Raw genomic sequence first — 13,453 nt, forward strand, 5'->3', positions numbered from 1 at the left:
AAACACAACTTTTCGGAGCATTATCCTTACTTCTTCATTAAAGGACGCACATGTTCCCATAGTATAGTATTTCTCAATGTTGCCTTTTCAGGTTGATTACTACGTGTATGACTTACAAATGTAATCCTACTGGCTGAATGCTGGTATTACCTTTACATTTATTGAGTCTTTGAAAGGCAGTTAGAAGTGATACACATAAAGACAAGAGAAGTGAATCAGGCGAATTCCCCTCATGAAGAAGCAAGAACATACATGTCCTTGGAAATGTCGTGACCGTTCACACTAAAGAAGTACTCGTCCATGAAAACACTTTATTGAATTACACGACAAATTTATACAATAATGTGCAACATCTCCCTTGTTGTTCGACCTTTTAAACAGTTTGCTACATTTCTATTGCCTTTCCATGTAATATTGTCATGCATGTGTACTGTTACTTTGATCTTGAAGGCAGAGTTTTTTGCCTTGCCTCGCATTAGAACAAAATATGGTGATCCGATTACTGTTATCACCAACCAGGCCAAACCATTGTCAATTTAGACATTTTGCACTACTTCAGGTCGTGGTTTTGTTCTCTCTTGAAGCAAAAATAGTTTCACAAGTAAGCTCATTTATTATTACCAACAGACGATGCATTGAGAGGACATGAATATATAAGTAGTTGTTCACAGTAGCGTATAACCGGAAGCAGATTGCGAGTTGCGACCCCTGTTAACCAATGGAAATACCAAGATCAAACAATATTTTCTTCATGGGCTGATTAATCACTTTATTTTCGTCGGAGTTTGTTTGATTTGATTTTCTCGAAAATGGATAGAGACAAACTTTGTGCCAGTCTTATCACATGGGTAAGTTTGATTCTAGACGAAGTGGAAGGTCGTCCAAACTCTGACCTGATTCGAAACAGATGATGGGAGTGGACTAGCACTTACTTTCCTTGGTGTCTTTAAAGTTCACCATGCACCAAACCCCTTGTGCAACAAATGACATGCCTATTTAGATACATATTGAGAATCCTATTCGTTTTGCCCCTGCCTGCATATGTGCCACGAGACGGTCATAATCATAAGTGCCGGAATATTTGACGAGCCATTACCTCACTGAGTAAATGTTAGAATTTTGACATGCCAAGCATTGGGGGCTGCCATATTTTATAGCAAGACAGGCAAACAGTAAATATCAATCAATTCTGAAATGAAAAAAAGCCGAACCCATTGTGTTTTTTTTTTCTTTCTCATCATGTTTACACTGAATACACATCATACTGAAATGATGTTGGTGTATGAAGGAAATTAAAACTGATTTATGTATCACAGAATGAATAGTGGGCCTACCTTTAGAATATAGTACCACAAACTTAACAAACACATCATAATGCTCTTTTACGTAATTTTAGGTGATTAGGGTTATGTTAGGGTTAGGATTAGGGTGTGTTAGGGCTAGGTTAGTTTAGGTCAACCTAGCCTTAACGTCCTTACGGGAAGTTGTGATGCTGTATTCTGTGATTTCGAAAGGTGCTCTGAATAGTGATGTGTGACCAAGCTGTGTATGAGATAAGCCAAACCCAGCCAGACATTAGGGCTGGTATCTTCAAATTTGTACCAACCCCAAATGGATTTAACCAGACAAGACACCAAGATACGGTGAATTTACTCGGATGAATCAAACATCTAAACATATGACCAGACCATTTGGTTGGCTAGCTGCAAATTTAGCTGCAAACCATCCATCAAAATATGGCCCATCTCAGGCGGTTTGATGGATCTGTTTTTCTTCCATTGCTTTAAAGGTCACATGCAACAAAAAAAGCCAGACATTATTAAAACACAATTGTCATTTATTCATGACATATAATATACTTTGCTGATTGTGAAAAGTAACTAAACAAAATTATTGTGAATCAAAAGTGCAATATTTTGTACTTTTTGTATTTGGTTTAGTTCCCTTGAAACAAAGCACCCGAGAGACCTAAAATGGTCAGAGTAGGTAGGTGTGCGCTTAAGTGTAACTTAGACTTTTCATTGGCTGGTTCATTTGCTGATGCTTACTATGTTTGTTTCTTTGTACATATGGCCCATGGTTCAGATATCTGAAAATTTGCTTATTCGGACAATTTCAATAAAAACACAAGTGTTCGGATAAACAGGGCACGACAGTATAGAGATTTTGTAGGTTTTTGTAAATACATGCTCTCTGTATTTCTGTTTGATCCAATGAACAATTACTGAGATGGTGAACTAATGCATGGCTGGAAACTGTCGTTTGTCCAAATACATAACAGAACTTGAAACTGACGATGTTTGTACTGGTTTCCGTCTGGTCCAGTCATATATGAAAAATGGATGCAGTTTGTTTGCAACCCACAGATATAATAACATGTCGTGTACAAGTATCAAACCTGCCTGTCTGTGTAATTACATAATGTGACAGGGACAGAACCCAGGTGCACGGGACATAATGAATTTTTCTGTTTGTGGTGTTTAGATGGATATGTCTTAATGTTCAAATTGCATGTGGTCAATGATTGAAGATGTGTATTGCATAATGTCATTATTAGGCATTCAGACAGACACAAATGTGTCAATAAAACAGACATTGAGTTTTGTCAGTGACAGAGGCAGCTTGTCACAATCAACATATTTTTCTATGTTTCCATAGGCATCTATTGAAACATTTCAGTGGTCAAGCTGAGCAATTTTTAGCAATGAAATTAGTATTCCTGATGCTACAACTTGGCTTGCAAATCTGCATGTATGGGACCAGTGTATATTTATTACTGCAGACCCAAGATGCTTGTAGCCACAATAAGTATCCCTTGTTCTCCAACTTCGATTGTAGCGATAATCCTTGCATGCATCACTTGCTGTGTTTATACGGGTCACCTACCCCGTATTGGCCGTGCAAATCCAATCACTGTGTAAACACTATGGGCCCAGTGAATGACAGCTGGTGAGACCACGTTTTCACCCAGTGCTCGGGAAAAATTAGTGAATCATTTGACCTGCAATCTTGCGGGTTGTTTTTTTTCATCGTGTTATTGTTCAACTTTATTTATTGAATTTTCATTCTTGGTAATTTGTTTCTGTAAGTCCATACCGAAAAGTATCAGAATCTGCAAAGTTGTGTTTTGCATTACATGTGATCTTTATGATTGAATATTTTGATTTCTTTTGAACTATTACTGTTAGGAACATACAATTGTGTTTAATATATTATTGTTTTGACTATATCTGATTATGAAACACTGACAGTGACAACTTTGATAAGTGCCAAATACATGTATGTTATTGTTAATAACAAACTGACTGAATTGCTATTACAGCATGGTGTGTGGAGTTGCACTTGGTGATACATATGTTATTTCTGACTTTATCTGATTTTACCTGTTTATGTTTCAGCTGAAGACTTTCAATATAGATGGACCATGCAACACAGCTGATGAGCTCAGTAATGGAATAGCCATGGCACAAGTACTTCAACAAATGTGAGTTATCTTGCAGGTTATTCTCAATCAGCATTGTGAGAATAGGGTCATGTGTTCATTAGGTTTGTGGTAATAGTGCTTGAAGTCACAGATCCACACATCCGTCAGGTGCAGACAGGCAGTAGCCTGAGGCATTATATCTAATCTTCAAAAATAACTTGAGGGCCAGTACAAATTCTGGTTTTTCAGGATGGCTCATTACACTCATATATTATGTATGTGTTATCCCTATTCAGTTATGTGAATGGTTTAGATAATGATGTGTTCTTGGGCAGGCAATTTATGGAGGCCCCTTGATGTTCATGCATAAGTTTGATTGCTGTCACTCATTCCATTACATGTTCCTGCGGGGATAAATCTAGGATGTGTTTCTGCTGCATTTCCACACTAAAATATGAATTGCTGCTGACTAATGGCGTTCCGCTGATAAAAAATCTAGTGAAAGAAGTATTAAAAATAGCTATTGATCGTAAAGAACATATTTTGATAGTTGGAATTTTGGTGTTTTAGTAAAACGCATTTGGATGAAGTAAACTAACCATTAAATTTGATGAATATTTACGATCAACAGTGTTTAGCGATGTGCATTGTATTTATAGTTTTGTGTTTATCACTATGGTAAAAATTACTGTAAACTGACTTTGAATAAATTTTACATCTGTTGTGAACTTAATGAGATATAGTGATAAATATTTGCTGTATAAATAATCAAAGTAATTACATTAACATTAGTTGGAAAAAATGTGTGTTAGAAATGTATATATTTCGATTATAATCGATAATCATTCACCACAAGTCGTCTGATAATCGACAGTGGATTTGGTTTCCAATTCTCAACAATACTGCTAACAGAAATTTGGGTTGTGTCATATTGACACAAAATATCTGGAAACGCTGCATCGAAAACATACAAGTGTGGCCTAAGTCAGAGGTGCCTACCCTTACGATTTCTCTGTAATTGTTGCCATTTTTACGTTCTAATTACAGCATTACGGTTATATCAATACTGCGATTTTCTGAGTGTCAAAAATTCAAAATTACTTTTTAGAAATACTTATCAGTCAAGCTTTTAATATAAAAGAGTTTGCAATGATCCACAAAGCTTTCTCCAGTTACTGCACTTCCTGTAAATTATTGTTATCAGGCGCAACAATTATTTCATGAATGCATCATGAAGTCATCATGTTCGCAAAGATTGTGTAATTCTGATATGTGAATGAACTATCTCGTGACACCCGGGCTTGTTTCTCATTGGTTGTTAAAGTAGGTCGGCAAAGATCATATATTTCCATCATGCAAATGAAAACTGGCCCACTAACAAAAGCTTCCTAAAGGTTTGTCCCTGTCCTGGGAGTTGTTGAATGAAATGACCTTAGTGTTATGGTGCTCATTACTCATATTTATTAATATAGACTTATGACAGTTGTTGCACTAACATTACCTTATTCAAAGGAACCTTTGACTTTCGTAAAGGCTCAGTTTTTTTTTATCTCAAGTTGTGGTGATGATTATGGTGATGTATGACACTGTACTAGTCTGACAAATTGAAAGCATGTGTTGAAGACAGTTAAGGTTTGAAATTATCATGAACATGATGAATGTGTTCTGATGTGTGTACAAGGTTAGCATTATTATGAAAAGAACAAGAACATATATTGTGACATATGTTGCAATATATCGCAAGAAGGGTTTTTTTGTAGCAAAAAGCTATTTATAAGTGAGTTAGTGCATGACTTATGAAGCACTAACACAACAAAATCACTATGCTTGATTAAATGTTAATAAAAACTTGTAATCAGGACATGAAGAAAATATAAGTAATAATAGGCATAAATGAAACAAGAAACGGAACAACAGGGTGGTTGTTAGTTTCTTCACTCTCAACACACACAGAGAGAGAGAGAGAGAGAGAGAGAGAGAGAGAGAGAGAGAGAGAGAGAGAGAGAGAGAGAAATATCCGGATATTTCTGAGTGTTACAAAGTTTGCCAAGAGCATGTCATTGTCAAAATACCAGTTCACGATCAGCATATCACAATGCGTATAGTTTTCTTGTCTCACCTGGTAAATACTGGTAAACTCATTGATTACCCTGAACACTGACGAAATAGAAAGCTCTCAATACCAGAACTGTCTGGGACCATGGTGATATCAAAAGTGCCAGGCTAGTAATCCAGCGAGGTTGAGGTGTTGACATGGTTGAGATAAAGGCCACCTATGACAGGGTGTAAAAACCTTGGAGTCAACTTTGTAAGCAGATTCTTTCAATGTTGTCACCACCCCTAATGTGCAGTACACAACCCTGTGCACTTAGAAGAACCTATGAATCTGTTGGTATATGACCAGATGGATGAATATGAATATGTGCAACACCTAGTTGCAGGTTCACTGATGTGCAGTAAACTAGGTCGGAGTACTGTGACTATGTCCAAGCCCACCTAACTGTGAAGTGGGTAGCTTGTTGGGATGAGTGTTCCTAGTGGCAGCGAGAGTTGTAACCTCCCCAGGGAGTGGCAATTGATAATACGATGTGATGCTTAGACTGACATTCTGTGACCAAAGGAAACAAATACCAGCAGCATGAGCAAGCGATAGTTGCATGGATATATGTCATATGTAAATACATGCATCTAATAATAACTACTAATAATAAAATGTTGAGGCAAAGCACAAGCAGATGACCTCATGTATGGGGGATTGTAATGTATGCTTCGCAGATGAATGGTTCCTACTCATTGCAATGTGCTTTGATTCTTTATGTTTTTCAGAGCTCCAGATTACTTCAATGATTCCTGGATGTCTAAAATGAAGAGAGATGACACTCTAAACTGGAGGATAAAGGTCAGTCATTGTATAGAAATGATAGTCAGTAATTAGCAAACAAGTCCTCTTCATGGCACGAACAAAGGACATGTAGACAGGAACAAGGACCATGCCCATATGAACAAAGGACAAGCAAACAGGAAAGTATTTGATGTGAGTCTTGCTCTAGCCTAGCAAAGAGAAAGCACTAATGGCACCCATGTTCATCATATGTTCATTATCAGCTGTAGCACTAGTGCCATAGTTATGGACAATTTTTCAACTTGGCCAAATCTCATATTTGAATTATTACTTTCAGGTCAGCAACTTGAAGAAAATATTGAAAGGAATTCTGGAATATAATCTCGAGGTTGGTGAAAATAAGTATCCATTCTTTAGCATATTCATTAGATTGTGGATTAAAAGTGTACAAGAAACATGTATTTGCAGTATCTGATGATGTCTACTGACAGTGTGTCAAATTAATAATGATGGCTGAAGTTATGGTTCTCTTCATATGATGATCTGTTCAGTTTTCAGGCCATTGCAGATTGATGAGGTGATTAAATATGATGTGAAAAGAAATACCGATAACTGGTTACAAAAACTGATAATTTTCAGGGACTGGGATAGAAAACTTCACAGTGGGCCATTTTCAGTATTATTAGCCATTTTCTGAATTTAGAAGGGACCACTGCCCTTTTATTAATTGTAAAGTTCAAAATTTTGATGTGGCATTTTTCATCCTAATGAGCAAAATGTCCCATGGCCCCTGCCTGTCCCAATCCCTGAATAATGGAAGACATAGGGATTTGAAGTACTTTCTTGGTGAATGACTTATGACTTGTCTGTTTTTTTGCTAAGATGGTCAGGTAGAGCTGTAGGTATTTCTTGAAAAATGAATGACGGCTACAGTATGTTGATCGTATTCATAATAATATTAGAAGAACAAAAAAGGATTTTTGTTTATGTTGATAATGATTATAGAGAAAATATCATTCAGTGATACTCATATTTCTGCAGTACTGAAGGTAAGCATCATGCTTGATGACATGAAAGGTGCACTTGGTTGCATATGTACGTAGGTTGGTTTGAATGCATAACTGCTATATATAGTCTGGTTCATAATTATTGAGAATTTTTCTTCTTACTTTGAGCTATCCTAACACCTCAACTGATTCACTGATACTTAAAACTAAGTAATGGTATAAGGGAGGTAACTCATCTTGGCCTACTGAGTATAATAAAATTAGAGTTACCTCCCCTGAATTTGTAGCAGACGTCATTTTCCTCAGCACTGTCAACAATATCTGCTGAAGATAAAAGGAGGTTGATTTTTGAGTTGTGTAATCAAGGAATTGATGATGTAAATACATTGGCAGAGAGAACAGGAACTCCTCTTTCTACTGTGTATAGGATTAGGAAGAATTTTAAAGAGGGAAAGGATTTTGGGCACCAGAAAGGAGCAGGGAGACCCAGAAAATTGGACTTCTCATATCGCGTCCGGCTGGGAATTTTAGCGTCTAAAAAGCAAAGGGCAAGCATCTCCAACATCAGGTATGAAATGATAGAAAGGGGATCAACAGTTGTATCAAAATCTACAGTTAGAAGAAATTTGATTGATCTTGGATGGGAGAAAAAGACTGGAATTCCTTCTCCTCTCATGAAACAAGAACATAAAGACAGGCGTGTTGAGTGGTGTTTGGCACATGAAAACTTTGACTGGGAAAATGTGATTTTTACTGATGAAAGCTCAATATGGGTATATCCCAATAATGTGAAAATATGGACAAAGTCTGCGTCAGCACCGTTGTATCGACGACCTAAATACAGCCCAAAGGTTCATGTATGGGGAGGGATCTCCTTATTAGGAACGACCCCGCTGTGTGTGTTTGAGGGAAATCTGACAAGTCAACGCTACACTAACATATTAGATAATTTTCTCCTTCCAAGTGCACATGTGTTTTATGGAAATGACTGGATTTTGCAGCAAGATAATGATCCTAAACACACCGCAAAACATGCCAAGCAGTGGTTTCAGGAGAAAAATGTGACTGCATTACCATTTCCAGCATATAGTCCTGACTTAAATCCCATTGGGAACATTTGGGGGATGATGAAGGAATGTGTGAATCAAAAGGGGTTGACAAAAATTGAAGACATGAAGAGAGAAGTGGTCCGATACTGGGACAGCATAACTCACGAGACACTAACCTCTCTGATAGGAAGTATGCCTACCCGTCTTAGACTGTGCCGTGAAGCTCAAGGAGACTTGATAAAATATTAAATTGTTACCTACACAACATGAAAAGGTCAGTTTACTTTCACAATACATTCAATTTTATCTGATTTGTTCTCGTTTAATAATATGAAATGCTTTAGCTATTCTCAATAATTTTGAACCATACTGTATTATAAGTAATAAAGCAATTGTCCACTTCACTTTATCCCTTTGTTATACTGATCTCATTCTGTTATCCTTGCCCTTATGCAGGTCCTTGGTATACAGATTCAAGGTTTCCAGATGCCTGATATAAATGCTATAGGTGAGAGATATTTGCTTATATACAATATTCTGTGTGCTCACCTTACTAAAAATCAATATTTTGCGGTGAAATAGGATAAAAAGTTCCACAGGTTATAGATTTGTTTTTGTCATTCCCCTAATGTAGCTTGGTCAAGGTGGTTCAGGAAGGAATGAAATTCATGTCATTGATTCCCCCAGGGTGTTCACTGGCAAATGGGTTCATGCCTGTCACTAGAGATGGTCAGGTGACCTGAGGCACTGAGTACATGGCTGGTTACTGGCCCTGACTTATCAATGTCTCCGGTTCCAGTAAAAATTCTTGCCATAGAGGATGTTTGGTTTATTATTTCTTCTCATTCAGATATTGAACTATTTTCTCAAGGAAATTCGTGCTATTGAACAGGTTCCATGTACCTACATCTTGTCACTAAGATGTTGCAATATATTGGTTCCTGAAGTCAATTCCTGCTGTTAGATTTGCTGACTTTGTTCCCAGTTGTGCAGATCTATGCTCATGCTGTTGATCACAGGATTGTCAGCCCCAGACTCGATTATTTACAGACCGCCACCATATTGCTGGAATATTGCTGAATGTGGCGTAAAACTAAACTCACTCAGTATGATTGCCTTCACTTCCAATGGCCATGAAAACTGTATTTTCAGTATTGATGTTTTGCAAATAGATTTGAGCCAAACATTTTCCTGATTCAAAACCTCCCACAACAACATAGAATTTTTAAAACTTCAAAGCACAAAGTGGTTACCCTTGAATGAAGACTTTACATGTTTACTATTAAACCTGAACTGCATTGCTAGAGTCAAAGAGTAGTGTACAAATGATGCTAGAACTGTTGCCATGCCCAGGTGAACACAACAATGCATCTGAGCTGGGGCGGTTGCTGCAGCTGATCCTGGGTTGTGCTGTCAACTGTGAGGAGAAGCATGAGTACATCCAGCGTATTATGGCCATGGAGGAGTCAGTGCAGCAGATGATCATGAACGCCATTCAGGAGGTAGGACCTCATCACTTCATGTGTCATTGTATTAGCTTGATGTGGGTTGGTGATCATGAACGCCATTCAGGAGGTAGGACGTCATCACTTCATGTGTCATTGTATTAGCTTGATGTGGATTGGTGATCATGAACGCCATTCAGGAGGTAGGACCTCATCACTTCATGTGTCATTGTATTAGCTTGATGTGAGTTGGTGATCATGAACGCCATTCAGGAGGTAGGACCTCATCACTTCATGTGTCATTGTATTAGCTTGATTTGGATTGGTGATCATGAACGCCAATCAGGAGGGAGGACCTCATCACTTCATGTGTCATTGTATTAGCTTGATATCGGTTGGTGATCATGAACGCCATTCAGGAGGTAGGACCTCATCACTTCATGTGTCATTGTATTAGCTTGATGTGGGTAGGTGATCATGAACGCCAATCAGGAGGTAGAACCTGATCAGTTGATTGGTGTGATAGGACCTCATCATCTCACTACATTGGTGTGGGACGATGATCTTCCTTTCAAGCTTGAGTGTTCCAGATCTAGATAAGTAGATTTGGTTATATACCATGTGTTGTAATACTGAACATTAAACAGCAAAGGTGCTTGGTGGTGGAACATAACATTGTTCATTTATATTGAGCATGTGCATTTATATTGTAGGCAGTGCATTTTTTACAAGCTCAGATGCAGAATTTTTTAATATTACTTAAATATGTATATTTTACCTCTTGTATAGTGGCTCTAGTGTTTCTTTCTACACAAACAGTTACTAACATTCAAATCTTGAGTGGATATTTTGTTGTTTTTTTTCAGCTGATGACGAAGGAAATAGCCTCTGCTGGTGACTCAGAGTCTGAAATGGCAGAACAGGTAAGCAAAGCATATGTGCCGACGGTGACTCTCTGGATGACACGTTGTGTTTGTCACCTTTTTCGTTTGTTCTGTGGATGATATTAGCTAGGGGAAATATGCAAATGCAGGCAACTGATGGTGCTGTCAATAAGCACTCTATTGGTTTATCAATGATGGTAGATTTAGTTTGTGTTCTTTATAACAAAGTCATATTGGTCATGCTTTTGCTGCTGAAATTATTTATCAGAATTTCGACTGTGCAAACCCGACCTAAGAAGATAATTGGAGGAAGCAAATGTAAAGCTGCTTATATGTATCTTACATTGTTTAAGACAAAAAGACACGTAAAGGTCTGGGGTAGAATAGCAACACATCCTTGCCATAAAAGGTGACTATGCTTGTCGTGAAAGGCAACTAACAGGATTGGGTGGTCAGGCTAGCTGACTTGGTTGACATGTCATTGGTTCCTAATTGTGCAGATGGATGCTCATGCTGTTGATAACTGGATTGTCTGGTCCAAACCCAATTATTTACAGACCGCTGCCATATGGCTGGAATATTGCTGAGTGTGGTGTAAAACTAAACTCACTCACTCACTCACTCACTCACTCACTCACTCACTCACTCACTCACTCACTCACTCACTCACTCACTCACTCACTCACTCACTCACTCACTCACTCACTCACTCACTCAGAAAAAACCCCAAATAACCATTCTCACTGCTCACTGATACTAGTCAGGATACCAGTGATGATATATCACAGCATCTGTTTTCACCTTTTTGACAGACAGCTGTTTGAAAATGACCACTTTCTAAAGGAAGCTGAAATATCTGTTTGATAACAATCAAGAACAGATGATTTTGCGTTGTGAAAGTGTGATGATGCATATGTTGCAGCTGAAGAAGACAGTGGAAGAATTGAACAGTGCCTTAGAAGCAAAAGAAGAGCTCTTGCAGCGATGTCACGAACTTGATATGCAGGTCAGAGCTGTGTTGTTAAGTGGACATATATTTTTTCATAGGTTTGAACATATAATCTTTGAATGTGTTCGGCAGAATATTCAAATTAATCAGGCTGCAACAACGTTTAGAGGACAATATGATGTTCCTATATTAAATACAGAAGGTATTTACAATGGAATCCCTTTTACTCAGACCCCCTATATCTGGAAACTCTGGACAGTTTTTAGCAATTATATCGCTTGCAGAGAAAGTTTATTGGTACATTTGTATGTTATGATTAATTGATTTTTCTATTGACTGTTGCTTTATTGATATACATACATAAATACATTTCAGTGTACATTTTAAATATGTTTTGCCTGTTTGATCAAGTTAAGTGGAAGCCTTGCTATCCAGATGATTTCCGAGTGTAATGCAAATGTCTGGATAAATGGGGTTTGACTGTACATGTTTGACAGATCAGAACTAGGAGTCAGCATTGTGGCCCCTTGCTATGTTAGTTTCTGTTCTGTCCTCCAGGTGGCATCACTGTCAGAGGAGAAGTCAATGTTCAGTGTGGAGAATGAGAGACTTCTGGAGAGACTCCATCAAGCTGAGAGTATGGATGATCCAAGGTGAGTTTTCATTCATTGCCCTCCAACATCACGGAACATGCTGTATAACTTTGAACTGTTTTGATTGAGAATGATGTCTAATATTTATTTGTAAAAATACAGGTATGTGTTTGTTAAGCAGTTGCTTTCTCTTTGTACTCCTTACTGTCATACGGTTGGTGGGGTAGCCTAGTGGTTAAAGTGTTCACTTGTCACACCGAAGACCTTGGTTTGAGTCCCCACATTGGTACAATATGTGAACCCATTTCTGGTGTCCCCAGCTGTGATATTGCTGGAATATTGCTAAAAGTGGTGTAAACAAAACTTACTACTGTCATATTCTACTCCTTCTTTTAATAATGTTATAACAGTATTTCATCCTTCCATGATGAATGAACTGAATTACGTGTTATGTTGGATGTATATTTAAACATGTTAAATAAAATGGCATATTTATTACAATCATCGAAACTTTTGTGTACATTGTTTCCTTTGAACATTTAAAAAAAAATTCTTTATGACTGAATTGTCTGTGTAAGTATTAGATTCAAGTTTCAGAAATGTGAAAGTATATAAGATTGTTGAGACAGTCTCGATTTCCCTGGTGGTATTGTAATGACAAGTGCGTGTTTTATGCAGCACCCCTGCTGGTAAGCGGTACCACCACCTGTCTAGTCAGATAGAGAAACTACAGGAGGAAGTGTATAAGCTGGAGACAGGTACCGTTTGTGCTTATCTGTCAAATGAATAGGAAAATGTCAAATGTTACCTTACTTTGATTTATATGCTGGGCTGCCTTGTACAAACCAAACTTAGTGCTAAAGGTGTCATTAGTATATGTTAAAGGCCCAGTGTCACGCTTTTTTGACAAGATTATGGTCTATAATATATTGGGGCATATGCACTCACTTCAGCTGCCTATTAATACAATAAAAGACTTATTATCCCTTACGACATGCCAGAAATTGGCAATTGAAACATTGAGGCTTTGTATAACGATGATCACTAGAACAGCTGTAAGCATGAGTGATCTTTTAAGAGCTTTGTAGCTTTAACTCCAATTCATTTGTATAAAATTGCATATTTAAAAAAATTGTCAAAATTGTGTGATTGAAATATAATGTGGGATAATTTTATATAAACATTGATGTACTTAACATTTATCATTTCTCTTTTATATGGACTCTTTTATGAATATTGCAAAACGTATATTGCAACGCC

At 37.5% G+C, this 13,453-nt stretch overlaps 1 protein-coding gene across 4 annotated transcripts in view; it reads left to right on the forward strand.

Moving 5' to 3' along the window:
* The first annotated feature begins 686 nt into the window (after nucleotides 1–686).
* LOC137291783 (protein Hook homolog 3-like) overlaps nucleotides 687–13,453 on the forward strand; it is a 33,730-nt gene continuing 20,963 nt past the window's right edge. For all 4 annotated transcript variants that reach the window (XM_067823309.1, XM_067823306.1, XM_067823307.1 and 1 more), the window contains exons 1-10: nucleotides 687–848; nucleotides 3,399–3,484; nucleotides 6,251–6,323; nucleotides 6,604–6,654; nucleotides 8,779–8,830; nucleotides 9,676–9,824; nucleotides 10,634–10,690; nucleotides 11,574–11,657; nucleotides 12,159–12,253; nucleotides 12,872–12,951. In XM_067823309.1, the coding sequence (XP_067679410.1) occupies nucleotides 810–848; nucleotides 3,399–3,484; nucleotides 6,251–6,323; nucleotides 6,604–6,654; nucleotides 8,779–8,830; nucleotides 9,676–9,824; nucleotides 10,634–10,690; nucleotides 11,574–11,657; nucleotides 12,159–12,253; nucleotides 12,872–12,951 (766 nt within the window). In that variant the 5' untranslated portion in view covers nucleotides 687–809. The remainder of the gene's footprint in view (nucleotides 849–3,398; nucleotides 3,485–6,250; nucleotides 6,324–6,603; nucleotides 6,655–8,778; nucleotides 8,831–9,675; nucleotides 9,825–10,633; nucleotides 10,691–11,573; nucleotides 11,658–12,158; nucleotides 12,254–12,871; nucleotides 12,952–13,453) is intronic.

This window comes from Haliotis asinina, chromosome 7 (genome assembly GCF_037392515.1).
Source record: "Haliotis asinina isolate JCU_RB_2024 chromosome 7, JCU_Hal_asi_v2, whole genome shotgun sequence".
NCBI classification, from domain to species: domain Eukaryota; kingdom Metazoa; phylum Mollusca; class Gastropoda; order Lepetellida; family Haliotidae; genus Haliotis; species Haliotis asinina.